Raw genomic sequence first — 19,982 nt, forward strand, 5'->3', positions numbered from 1 at the left:
TGAAGTTCCAGAACTGTTCTCAGGGTTTATTGTTATAGAGAGACTTAGCATCCTTACACACCCTGGAGTACTTTTTTTTAAATTTTTATTTAGATTTTAACAGATTTGTGTGTGTTGAGCATCATTTAACACATTATTAGCCCATGTCAGCTTTAATTGTGGGAAAACTAAACAATTTTGAGCTTTTGTCAGTTAATTTTATCTTCCAGGTTTAAAATAATGTTTGGTGCGGGATCAAAATCAGTTTCTTATGATTATTCATAGCAGAGTTTTCTTCTCCTATAAGAAGAGCCTGCTTCTTAATTATTCATGAGAGCACGCAATTTCTCATGACAGACTAATATGGACAGACCACAGACCCGCCAAGCTGTAAAACAGCACATGACCCACATTATTTAGCTGTATATAAAGGCTTGGATGTGTTTGTTTCCATGATCTATGGGCTTTGTTGCATGGCTTTACAGCCAACTTGTTTCTGTGCATCAAGCATTCTTGTCAGAGCGCTATATGAGAATTGGAGAATAGTAGACTATGTCTTTTATCGGTTGAGTTCGTTACCATTCAGACACTATCCCCTATAGCCGTACTGCTGTGTTTGCCTATGTTTACCGGCAGGGCTAATGGTTGGAATAGATAGGAAAAGAGACCTGCAGCACTGCTATCCATGTTGTCTGCATTCAGAGCCAGGATTCAGGAGGAGAGAAGTCCTCTTCATTTATAGTGTTTATATAAACATGATTATATTTATAATGATTGAACAAATTGTGGTTATATATTATATGAAATTACGAACAGCCTATTGTATATGTGACAGCATTAAATTACTGTTTATTTCTTTGTGTTTTAACTTAACTGTAAACTATAAAATCATGATTGTACTTGTGATTTTAATAAAATGAAAATAAGCTTGCCTGCCTCTTTGCCATTTTGAACATGCTAATATTATTTAGGCAGGCCACTATGGCATTATTTATTTTCACTGCTCACTGCGTATGAAACAATAATCACCAACCAATGAGACTGATTGTAAACCTAAGAAAGATGAAAAGAAAGATGGTTGAAAAAATTGTTGTATAGTTAAATGTGGCTTTTGCTGTAATGCGCATGGTGACTATTGTGCGCATACACAAACCACATAGTCTTCGCTCGCACTCATTCAAATTCTCTTTCACACACACACATGCAGGAATTCACTGCACACAAGTTGGATCAATTAAAATAAAAAAACAAGAATATCTGACATTTCCCAAAACAGGATCCAGCTCAAATTAAGCACTGAACGTAACTACAGGTCTTTTCTCTGCTAGTTAGTGCAGATGAAGTTGAGTCTGTGGGATTCAGGAAGGCTGATCCAGCAATAATCTCCTCCAGACTGAACTGCTCCTCTTCTCTTCTCCAGTTTGCAGTTTTCGGGTGTGCTGGTGTGTGTTGTGTTCCCTGGAGCCCAGTTCTGATAGCACACCATGTCTCCACTGACCCAGAGCCACATGTTCATGCTGCAGTAGTTGTGTAAACCCAACCACACCGCCTCAGTAGACGCCAGTTTAACCACGTTCATCACACGACGCTGCATCTCCACTGACTGAACCGAGACCAGATCCACATGATTCTGTCTGCAGTATCTCAGAGCTTCAGACCACGACAGATTCTGCTGGATCAGATAAAATCAGTTTATCTGGACACAAAACAAAGCAGAAACTAGAGAGAGACTGATCAACAACAACATGCAGAACAAACACTGTGGAGGAATTTGTCATGTCAGACATGTTGAGTCAACTTTAAGAGATCTGGAGCTGATGATGGATTGAGTGTGTTTGGAGGATCTGCTCACCTTCATGACACACAAAAGGAAATGAGCCGGTGCACGAGATGTCATGCCATCGTCCCTGTGCATTCTGATTCATTCCGACGCAGTTTTGAATACCTCCAGCATTGTTTGGTTCAGCAGTTCTCCAGTATCTGAATGAGGAGTTGCTCTGATCTGACCACTGCCATGTGTCTCTGAACAGACCGATCCAGACTGCAGATCCAGATGAGTTTCTGTCATTAATGAACTTCTCCAGCTGTTGATTCTCATTCTGGTTCCTCACACTGACCAGATCAATGTGATTCTGTCTGCAGTAACTCTGAGCGGCTCTCCAGTTCATCAGCTGATCAACGAACATCAGTCCTGTGTTTGCTTGAGAATGAATGAATGAACAAATGAGTGAATGATCTTTTTTATCATTCTATACCTATGATTTAAACTTTGGATGTGACATATTTGTGAATATCACTATAAGATCTTACATTAAACTAGACATTATAGTTACATCTCCCCCTCTACTTCTGTTCATAGTTACAAACAAGTGAGATGAGATCTGCTCTATCATAAACATGTTCAATATATTGTGCTATTGAACATAATTCATTCATTTTCTTTTCGGCTTAGTCAGAAAAGAAAATCAGGGGTCGCCACACCGGAATGAACAGGCAACTCATCCAGCATATGTTTTACGCAGGGTATTCGTTTCCAGCTGCAACCCATCACTGGGAAACATCCACACACACATTCACACACATACACTACGGACAATTTAGCCTGCAAATTCCCCCATAGCATGTGTTTGGACTTTGAGGGAAACTGGAGCACCCCACAACCCACACAAACACCCGGAGAACATGCAAACTCCACACAGAAACACCAACTCACCCAGCCGAGGCTTGAACCAGTGACCTTCTTGCTGTGAGGCCAGAGCAATAATATCCAGCTGCAGGCCCGCAGAACCACACACGTTTTAGGCACACACAATCTAGGACGTACAATCTAGGCAAACCATGTATGGTTACGACAGATGCTAATGTTATTAACGTCTTTTTGAACATCGTCATCGATATATTTTGAGATATGTGGTTAATAAATATTGTACACAATAAACAATAGCGTTTACTTTACTTTATTTCACAAACATTGCGATCGAGACGGCCGAATGGGGAGCATTGTTTCCAATCGCCATTCAATATAATAGACTGAACAGTTTTTAATCAGTCATGATAGCTGATCAGTCATTATTATCTGACAATAATATAGCAGATACTCGTTTGCTGGCCTTGCTGAACGATCTAATTTGGACAGATTTAATTTATATAATGCATTAATTTATGATGAAAGAAATAATAGCAAGTTAATATAGGCAATAATACATTATATGTAGTAAAAATATTTTTACATGTAACAAATGTATAACACTATATTATTTTACTCAAGCGATTTAATAGTGTTTATTTATTTGCTTAACTTTCTAATAATCTTTTAATTAATGATTTCCCACATTTAATACTGTAGTAATTTACAGTAAGCAATAAATTGTTTTTAAACCAAAATTTTGCTATAGGAACAAATTAACTATTAATAATAAAAAAATAATAAGTATATATATATATATATATATATATATATACATATATATATATATATATATATATATATATATATATATATATATATATATATATATATATATATATATATATAACCAACAGCTGTGACAGTTTGGTAAAAGATAGTTTATATATATAGTCAGATAAGATAATCAGTTTATAACTATATATATATATATATATATATATATATATATATATATATATATATATATATATATATATATATATATATATATATATATATATTGTTTAAATGATTAACTGTAGTAGGCTAATTTATTTTAAAGTGACATATTATTGTTTGCTTTTTATATTTTACAACAAAGTGATTTTAACCAAGTATGATAAGATTAAGATCTTGAATTAATTTATTACACTTAATCCTACAATTAGACGGTCTATGATTTCTTTGTGTCTGTGGACACATGAATAAAGTCATAATTGTCTTTAACCAATTAGTTTTATTTACATAATTTGAGTTTAGAAACTGCAGAGATGTTAAAATGATCGTAACGATATAATAATAATAATGACTGAAATGGGAAACCATATTTGTGAAATTCAATAGGTGGCGACCATATATGGTTTGCCTAAATCGTGTGTCCTAGATTGTGTGTGCCTAAAACGTGTGTGCTGCGGGCCTGCAGCTGGATATATCTCGGCCAGAGTGCAAACCCCTGAGCCACTGTGTCACCCCAAAACATGTTGTGATCACAATAATTTTATATTGTCTGATACAGCATGTAACTTGTTATTTAATTGAACAAACACATCTAAATGTTTTACGTTACTAATCAAACATCAATTCATAATTTAAATAAAGCATATTTTCCCAGTTTTCTTCCTTCTTATGCTTTTAGCATAAATCTAACCCTAAGAACTTATATACCCCCCCAATTTTCTACTTTACCATAAATGGGAGTTATTGTGTAATTTATATATACATTTTTTGTTTGTTTGTTTCTAAGGTGTTTGTACTCACTGTTATAGCAGATAAACATCCAAGTTTTACTACATGGCTCAACAAACAACTGTCCATTTCTCATAACAGCACAATCATCACTGCCGGCTGGTTGTCCAGATGCCCAGTTCAGAAAGAGCGCAGGATCACCTGAAGACCAATGCCATTTATAAACACTCATCCTCTGAAGACCAGTCCAGACATATTTAGTAGCTCCATTATTCTCACTCTTCACCAGCTTGTTCATGTTGTTTAATTCATTCATGTTGTCAATGGTAGCCAGATCTGTGTAATTCTCTCTGCAGTATCGCTGAGCTTCAGTCCAGGTCTTGTTCACATTTATATAATAATATTGACGCTGAACACATTCAGATATGGAGCAGAGAGCTGTGAGAGAGACACTTTGCTTTAATGCTTTTTAGTACAGAGTCAAATCTAATGAAACTATAAACCATGAATAAAACTACAAACACACTCACCAATGAGGAGAAGAGAGGAATATAGAGTTTGAGCCATTTCTGATAAAGAGAATAAAGACAAACTATCAGATTATCTCTGGATTTGTTTTAGGTAGTAAATAAGAACAAATGCAGAGTAAACAATCAATAAGCTCATCAACAGATGTCAGAAGTGTGTTTGTGTGTGGGTAATGTATATGTGAGTTGTTCTTACCTCAGAGGTGGTGTGTTTCTGTCCTCAGTCTGATGTTTCTGTCTGCAGCTTCAGACTGTGATTATTCCAACTTTTTTCCTCATTCAGGTATTGTCTTTATCTTTGATGTTGTCATGTTTACAAGTGTGATCATTTGAATGTGGTTAAAGATCAGTACGCCTGTATGTTTGATAATAAAGAATTTCCATAGTAGCTTCTCTGGAAAAATACACAGCAAAAAACGCTGGTCCTGTTCAGGTCTTCTATATCTCCAGAGTCTTTACTGGCCCTGTCCTTCAGCATCTGCTGCACCCTGGACCCTTCCCCTGTCTGCTCAACAATGATTCCCTTGGTATGACAATACATTCAGGCATGGGTTTTATTTATTTATACGCTTTGCAGAACTGTTGCATGTGATAATAAGAAAGAAACAGAGAAAATCCAATAGGGCCTACGCACCGTAGGTGCTCGTTCCAATAGGGCCTACCCACCATAGATGCTCGGCCCCTAATTACAGCTGAAACACTTCATCACTTGGTGTCTTCAGTCCCTGTTGTAAAAAGGATTGGCAACATTACAAAGTGATAAATGCTTTACTGAAATGTGTTGCAAGAACCACCACTGAAATATTTGTTTATTTAGAAAAAAAACAATAAAAATCATTAGGAACACATTAAGGTCCGATCCCAATTCTACTTCTGTACCCCTACCCCTTAGCCCTTGCAACCGAGGGTTAAGATGAAGGGCTTTAATATTTATATGTCCTCGCAATCTCTTGCTTCATGTAAGTTCAGATGATCGCGACTGCTGTAGTGAATCCAGTTGTGTTATTTTTTGGTATTTATCTTCAGGAAATCACTGAAGACATATATTATGTTATCATAAGGATCTAATGTGTCAATAAGATCGTAATTCTGTGCATTTACACAGTCACCATATTCAGTAATGTAAACACACCAAAAACAACAATAACATTATAGCAGACACTGTAAAAAGCCCATTCCCAGCCAATTGACTTTTCTGACAGGGTATTCCAGTGTCATTGAGTGTCAGAATGTTGTGGGACTGCTGAACAGAAATTATTATTAGGGATTATTGATCGCGAATAGAAATTTAGCGGTTTGTACTTTAGCGTTTTTTTAAAAAGCATGATGGTAAAACACGAGCAAGGTTATGAATATATTAAAAAGTGTTTATTTGTTGTAAAAATTCGTAATAATCACAAAAAAAAAAAAAATAATAATCAGTGGATCTCCGTACTTCCAGGTGCAGCTGTAGCTGGTGTATTCTGGGATATTTTTCTTACCCCTTGGTTTTGAGTGTGGTCCTGAAAAATCTTTGTTTGAAGGGGTGTATACCCCTTGACCTTAGCTCTACGCCTTCAATCTAAAGAGAATTGGGACACCATTACACCACTAGCCCTTCCCCTTACCACTCCCCCACCAAAACAAGGGGTAGTAGTAAGGGCTTCCTAAGGGATAGAATTGGGATTGGGCCTAAATAATGTTTGTTGTATTTTCTGGAATAAAATACAAGTCAAAGTATTCATTTGCCTTGTCCCAACTTTTTTTCTAAATAGGGTTGTATTTAAAGGGCAGTAGCTTGCCATATTCCATTAAATATTACAAATATTATTTGAACGAGCCTGTCAAGTGTTTCCATAAAAATTGCATATATGCGAAACTAAACAACAACCTTAAGTGATTGTGTGTTAGGGTAGGATGGGGTCAGTGATGAAAAAAATACATATATATATATATATATATATATATATATATATATATATATATATATATATAAATAAAAAAACATTTGGAAGTAATGCACATTTACATTGCACATTTATTGTGAATTTCCATACATCCAAATAACTTTACATATGTAGGAGGCGCTCAAGCTTGATGAGGATGCTTTTATCCAAAGTACTTTACAAGTGAGGATAAAAGAAGCAGTTAAATTCATCAAAGAGCTGCGGTATAGAAATGCTAAGATGACAAGTCCTTTTCCCCCCTTAAGCATAAGAAGAGGAGTTTGTCCTACAGGTGGTTTGTCAAGCCCACTCACCTGTGTGGAGCACACTCAGAATTGGAAGATGTTTTTTTTCTGAAATATGAAGTGTGGATAAGAAAGTGTCTGGCGCATATGAAGGTACACAAGTATCATTCAACTAGAATACATTTGAAAATATCCAGACCTGCTTAATGTTAACAGAAACAACATGATTATCTCTCCTCATTTGATTTTTATGGCTTCAGCAACCAGCAGTGCTCCTCTGACAAAGATTACAATATGTATTTGAATATGGCATTGGATAATGTCAAGGAAATGCTAATATCTTGCTTGCTTCTGTTCAATGTTTCCACACATTTTGTAGAATGAGTTGACTATTGTGCATGCTTACAATGTGTAGATACTGTTTTCTAAGAAATGTATTATCGAAAGGTAAATTCCGTAACAGTGCCAGATAGGTATCCATTGCCCAGAATGGAAGTCTGCATTAAAAATTTGGGTTCGGCGAAAATTGTCACGAAATTAGATCTTCTCAAGGGATATTGGCAAATACCATTAACGCTGCGAGCTGCACAAATTTCAGCGTTCGCTACACCAGATAACTTCCTACAATACAAGGTAATGGCTTTCGGGTTAGGAAACGCTCCTGCAACCTTCCAGTGCCTCGTAAACATCGTATTGTCTGGTGTTCCAAACTGCAATGCATACCTCGAAGATTTGGTAATTTATTCCTGTGACTGGGAGGAGCATTTGTCTGCACTTCATACTGTTTTAAATGGTTATCTGACACTTCATTGACTATTTGTTTAGCCAAGTGTGAACTTGGGAAAGCAACAATTACCTATTTGGCAAGGTGAGGCAAGTTTATTTATATAGCACATTTCATACACAGTGGCAATTCAAAGTGCTTTACATAAACAGGAATAAAAAAGACAAGTTTAGGACATAAAATGCAGACAATAAAAATGATTAAAAACAGATAAAAACAATTTAAAATGTGTTAAAATAGGTTATAAAAGAATGAAAAAGAAAACGAAAAACATGATAGTGCAATCTGTCGGACGCAGCACAGTGCTCATTCAGTAAAGGCACAGCTAAACAGATGTGTTTTCAGTCTTGATTTGAATGTGCCTAATGTTGGAGCACATCTGATCATTTCTGGAAGCTGATTCCAGCAGCGAGGGGCATAGTGGCTAAACGCCGATTCACCCTGCTTTGACTGGACTCTTGGAACTTCTAGTTTTTATGATCCTAAAGATCTGAGTGATCTGTTAGGTTTGTATTCAGTGAGCATATCTGTAATGTATTGAGGTCCTAGGCCATTTAGTGATTTATAGACCAGTAATAATACTTTAAACTCTATTCTGAATGTAACTGGCAGCCAGTGTAAAGACCTGAGGACAGGTGTGATGTGCTCTGATTTCCTGCTTCTAGTCAGAATTCTGGCTGCAGCATTCTGGATGAGCTGCAACTGTCTAACTGTCTTTTTGGGAAGGCCAGTGAGGAGTCCATTACAGTAAAGCAGCAGGGCGGTTTATTTGGGCAAAGAAGTAGGTCAAGGTCAAGTTTGCCATGTTAGTGCAAAAGTGACAGCTACCCTAAGCTTCCTGTTCCTACAACAAGACACGAGTTGCGTCGCTTTTTAGGAATGTCTTGCTATTACAGGAGTTTTTGTCATAATTATCCGTCTGTTGTTTGTCCCTTGACTAGCTTGTTGAGTCCAAAAGCTGATTTTGTATGGTCTGATGCATGCCAGCAGGCTTTTGAGAACATTAAGTTGTTGCTTACTTGTGCACCTGTTCTTGCCGCACCTGAATTCTCATGTCAATTCAATTGCAGTGCAATCTCAGCTGCATCCAATGATTTTTAATGCGCTCACCTAACCCCACCTCTGACGTCACTCACTCCATTAAGTGCATTGTGTCTGACATTGCATCGCTGAGTGATGCAATCTCAGCTTGCATCATAAAGGCTGCATCCAGGTACTATTGCACACTTTAGCCACTGATGGCTTAACAACAAATAATAATATGCAAAAAAAAAAAAAAAAAAAAATATATATATATATATATATATATATATATATATGTATGTATGTATGTATGTATATATATATATATATATATATATATATATATATATATATATATATATATATATATATATATACATATGTATGTATGTATATATATATATATATATATATATATATATATATATATATATATATGTATGTATGTATGTATATATATATATATATATATATATATATATATATATATATATATATATATATATATATATATACTTTTTCATAAAACAGGTGGAAGGGGTGTGAACGTTGTTTGGAACTTTCTTGTAGTGTGCACTTATTAGGTTTATGTATAGTAGGGTGCAGAAGTTAGGAATGTGCAGAAGAGAGAATGAGAATATCATGGTTTAATTGTTGAAATGCATAATCCAATTACTATTTTCTTTTACATATGTAAAATATAACACATAGAATTGTATACATTTGATGTAGATGGTTTGATGGGATTATATGCATATATAAGGTATGCAACAATAAGTTTGGTGTGGAGAATACAATATTAGATTATCAGCCGAAAATAATGTATAGTGCAAGTTGATTAAAAAAAGACTGAAAGACAATTGAAGATAACATGTAGAAGCCTTCGGCCAGAATGAACACCAGAAAAAACACATCAACATGCACAGATGCAGCATTTATTTTTTTGTTACAAACTACCATCCAGTGACCCAAAGTGTTACAAACAGTGGTTTAGTCCGGAGTGGCTTGCCTTTAAAATGAAAACTTGAACTATTTGATAAAATGATTAAAATAATTTTCTTAATTTGACTTATATAAATCAGCCCCTGCTCCATTTCATCTCATCTTGAACAATGTTCTTCATCCTCATTGATTAATCTGGTCTGCATTTGTTCATTTGTCACCAAGAAACAGTTTCATGAGTCCAGCTTTCAGGTAACTCAGAACGTCTTTATTGGCTTCTTCGGCTGTTGCTTGTCTCCTCATTTCCTCCAGCTCCTGAGCCCAGTCTTCTTTCCCAGCCTCCCTGACTCTGGGGATGAAGAAGTCCAGATGCTGGAGGGTGAAGGCGGAGTCTGGTTTTAGTGCCACCTGAGACAGATTCTTGATGGTTTTGTAAGCTTTGAACACAATCACATACTTTTGATCTTCAATCTCCTTCAGGTCTTTATCAAGATCATCCATTGCAACTGAAAACCTCTTATTCTGTGGGATTTCATAACCTTTTTTTAATTCGTTATAATTAGTCACAACGTCTGAAGTGTCAATAACATATTTCTTGTTGTCTTTGACGTGTTTGCTGTAGTGGCACTTCCTTGTGCACACGGTGCAGAAGCCGTCTCTCATGACTTCACAATTTTTGGGACTGGAAACCCACCAGCAGTCAAGCTCATGGCAGTTTTCCTCACAGACCGTGCAGGTTGTTGCTTTTCTGTTCTTCCATGATGCACTTACAATGGGCACCTTTGTTTTGATAGTCGTTTTGTATCTAATGCTAAAGTTTGTGCTTCTTTCAATCCTATCCTTGTTTTTTCTCATTGCCTCCTGAATCTGAATTTTTTCAGACTTCTTCGACTCTTTTTCTTGAATTCTCAGTTTTAAGTTGCTGATGGAAGCTTCTAGCTGAATGCGTTGAATCAAGACATCTGAAGTCAGCTCTAAACTACATCTGTTCTTTGCTTTCAAAGATTGAAGGAACTGCTTTGTCTCTTCCATACAGTCTTCCCAGGCGTCTCTTTGAGCACGAATGTAGCGCTTCTCATTGTGACGGGCATCAGCTTGACGATTGTTGAATATGAAATGAACAGGTTGGCCACCTCTGTCTCGTCTGCAGGGGATTTTAGCTTTATTAATGGCACCGAGGACATTTTTAGGAGGAAGACCATCAGAGTGTGTGATTAAAAACACAATGTTGTTCACAATGTCTTTCCCAAACAGAGACAGAACTGAGCTGATAATGTAGTGTTGTCTGTCTGAGAGACGATTATTAGATGCTTTAATCACAAAACACACAGCATCGACTTCTCGAACTCCATCATTGCTCTGAAACAAATAAGCTAAATTTTCAGCAACCTCCAGATCTTTCTCCAGTCCTCTAGTGTCTCCGTAACCTGGAGTATCAATGATGGTGAGAGAAATGGCACTGTCCTCTGGAAACACCTCATACATGGTGATTTCAGAGGTTTGGGATTCTGTTTGATCTCCTCCTTCTTCTTCTGTGATTTCATTCCATGTTTCATCTTCAAACTTCACTCCCAGTATGTAGTTCACTAAAGAGTTGATGAGGGTGGTCTTTCCAGCACCGGTCTCTCCCACCAGCAGAATAATTTTGTTTTGTTTTCTGGCGTCTTTTGTACCATACCTCCATATTCTGACTTTACCATTATCATCAAGTATTTTCCTCTCTGTATGTAGACGGAATCGTTTTGGAGGACCTTGATTAATCAGAGTTGATCTGCATGATGAACATATTAAAACAATATTTTAATGTAAAACAAGAGAACATGATTGATTAATAGAATTATAGATATTAACAAAGGCACTTCAACAAAAAACCTTTATTTGCTCTCACTTAGACATCATTAGTTTACCTCATAACAACCCCACATCACTAGCCTCTGACAGGGCATCACTATTTTCTCACAGCACATCATTAGTCTCTAAGAAAACACCATTAGTCTCTAACACAGAGGTCTGAAAATCAATTACTGGAGAGCTGCAGCTTTGCACAGTTTTGCTCCAACCCTAATCAAACACAGCTAATCCAACTAACCAGTGTGTTAAAGACAACTTGCCAGGAATTGAGACCTATGCTCTAACGGACATCATTAGTCTCTCTCAAGACATCACTAGTTTCTCTGAAGACATCATCAACAAAACACCTCATTTTGTCTCTTGCTTCGACATCCCTAGTTTACCAAATGACAACCCTACTAGTCTCTCACTTGACATAAACAGTCTCTCAGGACATCACCTGTTTATAATATCACTAGTCCAAAGGTGGCCAACCCTGTTCTTGGAGAGCCATCTTCCTGCAGATTTCAGTTGCTACCCATATCAAACACACCTGAACCAATTAATTAGGACCTGAACACCACATGATACTTACAGGCAGGTGTGTTTGATATGGGTAGCAACTGAAATCTGCAGGAAGGTGACTCTCCAGGAACAGGGTTCGCCACCCCTGCACTAGTCTCTCAAAGGACATCTCTAGTTACCCACTGGACATCACTGGTGTATCAATAGTATATCTCAGGACATCAGTAGTCTCTCACCGGACATCACTAGTCTACCACATGACAACCGCACAACACTAGTCTCTTAAAAGACATCACTATTTTCCCACAACACATCACTAGTCTCACAGAAGACATCAATTGTCTCCCACTGGACATCACCAATCTCTGAAAGAACATCTCTACTCTCTTACTGGACATAACTAGTCTCTCTCAGAAAACATATGTAGTCTCTAACAGGTCATCATTAGTTTCTCTCAGGACATCACTAGTTTCTCTGAAGACTTCATCAACAAAAACCCTTTATTTTCTCTCTTACGTGAACATCATTATTCTACCACATGGCAACCCCACAGCACTAGTCTCTCAAAGGACATCTCCAATTTCTCTAGTCTTGGAAAAGACATCAATCGTCTCCCACTGGACATCACTAATCTCTGAAAGGACATCACTACTCTCTTACTAGACATAACTTTAAGATCTCAAAACTCAGGGCTTCTGGTAGTACCTAGAATAGCAAAATCAAGTAAAGGAGGTCGAGGCTTCTCTTTCATGGCTCCTACACTCTGGAATAGCCTTCCTGATAACGTCCGAGGCTCAGACACACTCTCCCAGTTCAAAACTAGATTAAAGACCTATCTGTTTAGTAAAGCATACACTCAATGCATCACCTAGCGGGTTCCACACAGGCTTCTGCATCTTGTTTATGTACACTATGAACAGCAGCTACGCTAATTATTCTCTTTATTCTCTATTTTCACCTGGGGATACTCATCCCGAGGTCCTCAGATTATGCGGAGTCACTTATTGGATCCAAGACCAGCGACTAGATGATCCCAAGGATTCCATATCCGGGACCAGGCCGTATCCTGAGCTGCTGCTGCGCTGATGGTCATGCGGAGTTGAGAACATGTGTCTGATACCAGCGACGCTCCAGGGACAGACGAGTCTTCGTTGAGGCTATCTTCCATCCTCCACCACGGCGACTGAAGCTCTACACGAGACTTTTGGCCAGCGGAGAAATTAAAATGGTCGTGCCCAACTGAGTCTGGTTCTCTCAAGGTTTTTTTTCTTCACTCCCATCAGGTGAAGTTATTTTTCCCTCTCCGCTGTCGCCACTGGCTCTCATGGTTCAGGATTGGTGGAGCTACGCATCGATGAATTTGCTCTTCAGTGTTTGAACTCTCAGTAATGATTAAATCACACTGAACTGAGCTAAACTGAACTGAACTGAACTTAAACACTAAAAACTGAACCACACTGTTCCAGTTACTATGACCATTTATGTGAAGCTGCTTTGACACAATCTACATTGTAAAAGCGCTATACAAATAAAGCTGAATTTAATTTAATTGAACTAGTCTCTCAGAAAACGTCTTTAGTGTCTAACAGGTCATCGTTAGTCTCTCTCAGGACATCACTAGTTTCTCTAAAGACATCATCAACAAAACCCCTTTGTTTTGTCTCTCAGTTGGACATTACTAGTCTACCACATAACAACCTCACAACACTAGTCTTTTAAAGGACATCCCTATTTTGTCACAACAAATCTCTAGTCTTGGAAAAGACATCAATAGTCTCCCACTGGACATCACCAATCTCTGAAAAGACATCACTACTCCCTTACTAGACACAACTAGTCTTTCAGAAAACGTCTGTAGTCTCTTAACAGGTCATTGTTAGTCTCTCTCAGAATATTACTGGTTTTTCTGAAGACATCTTTAACAAAACCCCTTTATATTGTCTTTCACTTGGGCATCACTAGTCTACCACATGACAACCTTGCAGCACTAGTCCCTCAAAGGACATCACCAATTTCCCACAACACATCACTAGTCTCGAAGAAGACATTAATAGTCTCCCATGGGATATCACCAAACTCTGAAAGAACATCACTACTCTCTTACTAGACATAACTAGTCTCTCAGAAAACATCTGTAGTCTCTAACAGGTCATCGTTAGTCTCTCTCAGGACATCACTAGTTTCTCTGAAGACATGATCAACAAACCCCTTCATATTGTCTCTCACTTGGACATCACTAGTCTACCACATGACAACCATACAACACTAGTCTCCCATAAGACATCACTAGTATTTTAGAAGACATCACTAGTTTCTCACTGGACATAAATAGTCTCACAGAAGACATCACCGGTCTCTTTCAGGACATCTCTAGTCTTCATCAGGTTATCATTAGTCTCTCACAGAGCATTTGTAGTCACCCACTGCAGGTGGCAGATTTAGGCCTCCCCCCAAATCCCCAACTCAGGACATCACTAGTCTCTCACTGTACATAACTATTCTCTCAAAAACTTTCAATAGTCTCTAAAAGGACACCACTAGTTTCTCTGAAGACTTCATTAGACTTTCACAGGACATCATTTGTCTACAAACATTACCAATCTTTCACAGGTTTCAGTCGAGAAGAGTGTAGGTTTACAACCCTGGCATAATACATTCCAGAATGACAACAAAACCGGTGTGACAACTTTAAACCAACATGAGGAAATGTCAACCCATGTTTTTGTTTGTTTTTTTTATGATGCTATCTGTCACTACAGATAGGTTTGCATAAGCACAAAACATAACCAGAAAAGCAGAGCGTCTTCAAATAATACATCAACAGGACATTTCTGTGTTATACTTGTTTCTGCTGCTTATAATATACACTGAAAAAAGTGTTGCATGCAAAACTGTTGCAAACTATTTATTTGTGTTGAATTTAAACAAACAAATTAAAATATTTAATGTTCAACTTAATTTGTTTGTTTAAATTCAACACAATTAAATTGTTTACAACCTCTTAACCAAAGAAAAAATTAGTAAATCCAAGGAATCATCTTTGAATATTTTTTTTCAATGTAGTATTACTGTTCTTTCATGGCTAGTATTAAGATTTAAAAAATGACTTTCAGCTGAGTGCATTTAGAATTTTTTTAATTGGACCCAGCATTTAAAAAAGAAAAAAGAAAAAAAAAAACATCACTGTATTCAAGTAATTCGTCCAATTGGTCAAGTAAATGTTTCACAATGTCACAAAGATTCATTTGTCCCAAATAAGCAGACAAGCATTATTGTAGAGCACTGTATAACAAATTATCATCCAGTAGAAGATACATAAGTGCCAACTCACCTGGAACTCATGGTAGCCTGCAAGACCTCAGCAGAAGAACTTGACTGTCTCTCTCCAGTCTGCAAAACAATGCCTTACATTAATAGTAGCACTGTATTTAAAAAAAAAGGTCTTTAATTATATATTACATAATTAATTTGACTATTCTTCTGTTGTTTCTTGAACAAAATCTGTATTGCATAAAGAGCTCTAGAAATACATGTTGACTTGACCAAAAATATTATTCATTGACAAATGAAGTTTTGCTTTTAAATATAAATTCTTACACTCCAGCCTTTGCTCTGTCAAGAGTCCGGTTGAAGATCAAAATCCACCAAAAGAAGTGCTGCTTTAACAAGTCTAACTGGTTGTAGTCCCTCCCAGATCAGACATGTCTTAAAAAAACAAACAAACAGGGTTTTCTAAAGACATGAAGTGAAAGTGAAAGATTTATGGCAGGACAGCACTGAAATGACACAAGCAGCATTTACTAAGGTTTGCGATGGTCAGTGTACTGGTCATTGCAATGTTATTTAATGTCACCCCAAAAATAAAATTTTAAATGTATTCTTCCTCCAAAAATGAAAACTCATACAACAATAGCTGTTTCCATTCACCTATCTATATGTACATTTTGCATGCAAATCAAAAAGTCATGTGACAGATCATGTGATAACAAAAATACACTTCATGCGACAACATTTTTGGAATGCTAGCAGACCGACAGCATTATAAAATAATAACTGAAATGCTGTTTTCCTCATTGTAGAAGGCCTCAGCTGTTAGTCTGTCATCACAGTGCTTCAGTATTGTTATTCTTCTAGTATTATTCCCTCCAGAATTGTCTTGAACATTAGTCTGCGCTCCCAAAAAGCATCTTCAAAATCCACTGCATTTACCGTGTTCATTGTGTTTCGTCCTTATCTTTTGAGGCGTTGTTCTGATCACCAGTGATCTAGCAAGGTCGCTGCTTCGAGTCCTGACTAGGCCAGTTGGCATTTCTGTGAAAGAAAACTCCATACACACTTATTCACACACACACACACACACACACACACACACACACACACACACACACACACACACACACACACACTCATTAACTATGGACAATTTATTTCATCAATTCCCTATAGTGCATGTGTTTGGGTTATAGGGGAAACCAGAGCACCCGGAGGAAACCCACAACAACACAGGGAGAACATGCAAACTCCACACAGAAACACCAACTGGCCCAGACAGGACTCAAACCAGCAACCTTCTTGCGGTGAGGCCACAGTGCTAACCACTGAGCCACCCTGCTCAGATTTTGAAGTGTTATACTTATTCATTTATATTATTTATTCTCCAACAGAAATCTTAACATGCACCGGGTTTAAAATGTTTACATCCCTGACAATGAAATGGCTGATATCAAAACTCATTAGTAATGAATGAGCTTAAGAATGTACATCAAGTATGTTTGTATATTTATGTGTGTGTGTGTGTGTGTGTGTGTGTGTGTGTGTGTGTGTGTGTGTGTGTGTGTGTGTTGAAAGTTGTGATGAATGGTGCCATTATTAATTTGAGACGAAGAAGATCTTAACGCAAACCTCTCCCATACTCAAACATTCCAATACTTCAAAGCTCAACTTTATCTGAATCAGTCAAGTGTAAGCTAAGATCACGACATGACCAGAAGAGGGCGCGCAAGACTAATGAACAGAAAGGGAGGAAAATGTTACCTTTCTCTGACCCTCATCTGCTCTTACCTTCCCCTGACCTCCTTTCCTCTGAATGCATACGGCTAGCACAACTGACCCTGAAGGCCTGAGACTCTCTGTCCATGGGACAGGGAACTCCCTGGCAAAGACCGATGACACTCTGGGCATGGAAGCCGGGAGCCTCAGTAGTCGTGGGTACCTCGGGAAGCGCTTTAATGGCTTAAAACTGTCTAAATAATGTGCATGTAATTGTATGTTGATTTGTGTTCTTAAATATACCTAGGGACAACTATAAATTTGTTTACATAAGACATGACCTATATGTTTTGCTGACTATTAGAATTCTTGACTGAGTGGTCAGACACATTATACCGTTGGTCTTCAGTGATTTATAAATTGTGCTTTGATGTAATAGGTAATACCCAAATGGTGTATGAGTACTTGTATCCCTGGGCATAATTCAATATTTCAAGTCCTCATTGATGTGTGAAGTGTGTATCTGTGCATGACCTGATTTTGGAAGTATTATAGCTGGGCCATACTGGGGTGCGTTTTCCAAAACCATCATTAGCCAACTAAGGTCGCAAGTTTCGTCGTTACAAGCATAGTTTGTTAATTTGCCGTTTTCCAAATCCATTGCTTCAACGAACATTCGCAAACTGCGTCGCAAACTTGAGCTCTCGCAGCTACACCTCTGGAGCTGTAGTTAGAAACATAGTTCCTGGCTGTGTCCTATTCCCACTTATCCCCCCTATATGCCCTATTCATTTAGAACATTCTAACATTCAGAGTCTGTATTATTAAAAGTAAACAAGCATTAAGGTCATCTCTCTTAGGTGTAATTTGCTTTCAAACTATTTTTACAGTTCAGTTTTAGCGATCTTCATGTTTACAGTTGTGCTCACTTCGCAGTGCACTTTGAAAACATTGATGTCATTTTGAACACAGCCTCATGGCGAAAGCTACTATTTAAAAGCGGGATTTATGTTACTTCTCCAAAGCTTGTGAAAACAAAAAGCATACGGCAATTCTTTTAATTTATAGTAGGTTATTTATTAAGTATCTTTACTGAATATGACATGGGCCTGCCGCTTAGAATTTTCCGCAGTGGTTTATATGTGTCAAATTGTAAAAGTAGACTTTTCAAAAAAATAAATAAATAAACAATATCCTACTTAATAATAATAATAATAATAATAATAATAATAATAATGACAACAATAATAATAATAATTATCATCATCATGATTATTATCATTATTAAAATGTTTTTTTTTTCAATTCTTATACATTCTAAAAAATAATAATCATCATCATCATCCTCATGATCATCATTAGTATTATTAACATTATTATTATTAAATTAGTATTTTTTCATTTCGTAATATATAATAAATATTAGGGGCGAGGCAGTGGTGCAGTAGGTAGTGCTGTCGCCTCACAGCAAGAAGATCACTGGGTCAATCCTCGGCTGAGTTGGTGTTTCTGTTTGGAGTTTGCATGTTCTCCCTGCCTTCGCGTGGGTTTCCTCCAGGTGCTCCAGTTTCCCTCACAGTCCAAACACATGCGCTAAAGGTGAATTGGGTAGGCTAAATTGTCCTTAGTGTATGAGTGTGTGTGTGGATGTGTGTGTGGATGTTTCCCAGAGATGGGTTGCGGCTGGAAGGGTATCCGCTGCGTAAAAACTTGCTGGACATCATTCCGATGTGGTGACCCCGGATTGATAAAGGGACTAAGCCGACAAGAAAATAAATGAATGAATAATAAATAATAAATTAAATTTTATAATAAATAGCCTCATTATTTATTTATTTATTCATATGATTTATAAGTGATATTACAATACATGTTAGCTTGAGTGATTTGTTTTAGAATAGGATATGTCATATTCTCAATAATATTTGTAAAGGAAACACAGGCTCTACATGTTCCATTTACATACAGTTGAAGTCAGAATTATTAGCTCCCTTCAAATTCTTTCTTCTTTTTTAAATATTTTTCAAATGATGTTTAAGGAAATTTTCACAGTATGTCTGATAATATTTTTTCTTCTGGATAAAGTCTTATTTGTTTTATTTCGACTAGAATAAAAGCAGTTTTGAATTTTTTAAACACAATTTTAGGGACAAAATTATTATCTCCTTTAAGCTATATTTTTTTCTCATTAATCTACGGAGCAAACCACTGTTATACAATTACTTGCCTAATTACCCTAACCTGCCTAGTTAACCTAATTAACCTAGTTAAGCATTTTAATGTCCCTTTAAGCTGTATAGAAGTGTCTTGAAGAATATCTAGTAAAATATTATTTACTGTCATCATGACAAAGATAAAATAAATCAGTTTTTAGAGATGAGTTATTAAAACTATTATTTTTAGAAATGTGTTGAAGAAATCTGCTCTCCGTTAAACAGAAATTGGGGAAAAAATAAATGAGCAGTCTAAAAATTCAGGGGGGCTAATAATTGTGACTTCAACTGTATATATTCAGTCAATAAGCGAGAGCATGCTTTTACCAAAACTAATATCGGATTTTATTTTAAATGCTTGTGCGTGTAAAACAATATCATTTGCACAAATAAATGATGGGGTTCTTTTATAAAGAAGTTGTTACTTCACTCCGTTTAGAGCCCTTGTGGGCATTTTTCGCTATAACTAACGTGGTTCAAGCGATGAATCTGCGACAGAAAAACTATGCTTTTTGGGAAACACTCGTCACTACATCATTTTTTCCCAAACGATGCATCATACTATGAAAGTTCAGCCGTGAGTTACATCATTGTTTGGGAACACACCGCTGTTCAGCTTTGCGGTTTCTGACTTCTCTATACTGAG

The 19,982-nt window shown here is 37.0% G+C and overlaps 1 protein-coding gene and 1 pseudogene across 1 annotated transcript; both read right to left on the minus strand.

Annotated features, from left to right (window-relative positions):
• Positions 1-104: 104 nt before the first annotated feature.
• LOC137496087 (C-type mannose receptor 2-like) lies at positions 105-4,900 on the minus strand (annotated as a pseudogene).
• A 4,852-nt stretch (positions 4,901-9,752) lies between these two features.
• On the minus strand, positions 9,753-15,770 carry si:ch211-282j17.13. Its single transcript, XM_001334367.6, has 3 exons — positions 15,732-15,770; positions 15,466-15,524; positions 9,753-11,550 (listed from the first exon to the last, which is right to left on the minus strand). The coding sequence occupies exons 2-3, from the start codon at positions 15,474-15,476 to the stop codon at positions 9,990-9,992; spliced, it is 1,572 nt and encodes a 523-aa protein (XP_001334403.2). The 5' UTR covers positions 15,477-15,524; positions 15,732-15,770; the 3' UTR covers positions 9,753-9,989.
• Between the last annotated feature and the right edge of the window lie 4,212 nt (positions 15,771-19,982).

Source organism: Danio rerio, chromosome 7, assembly GCF_049306965.1.
Source record: "Danio rerio strain Tuebingen ecotype United States chromosome 7, GRCz12tu, whole genome shotgun sequence".
NCBI lineage: Eukaryota > Metazoa > Chordata > Actinopteri > Cypriniformes > Danionidae > Danio > Danio rerio.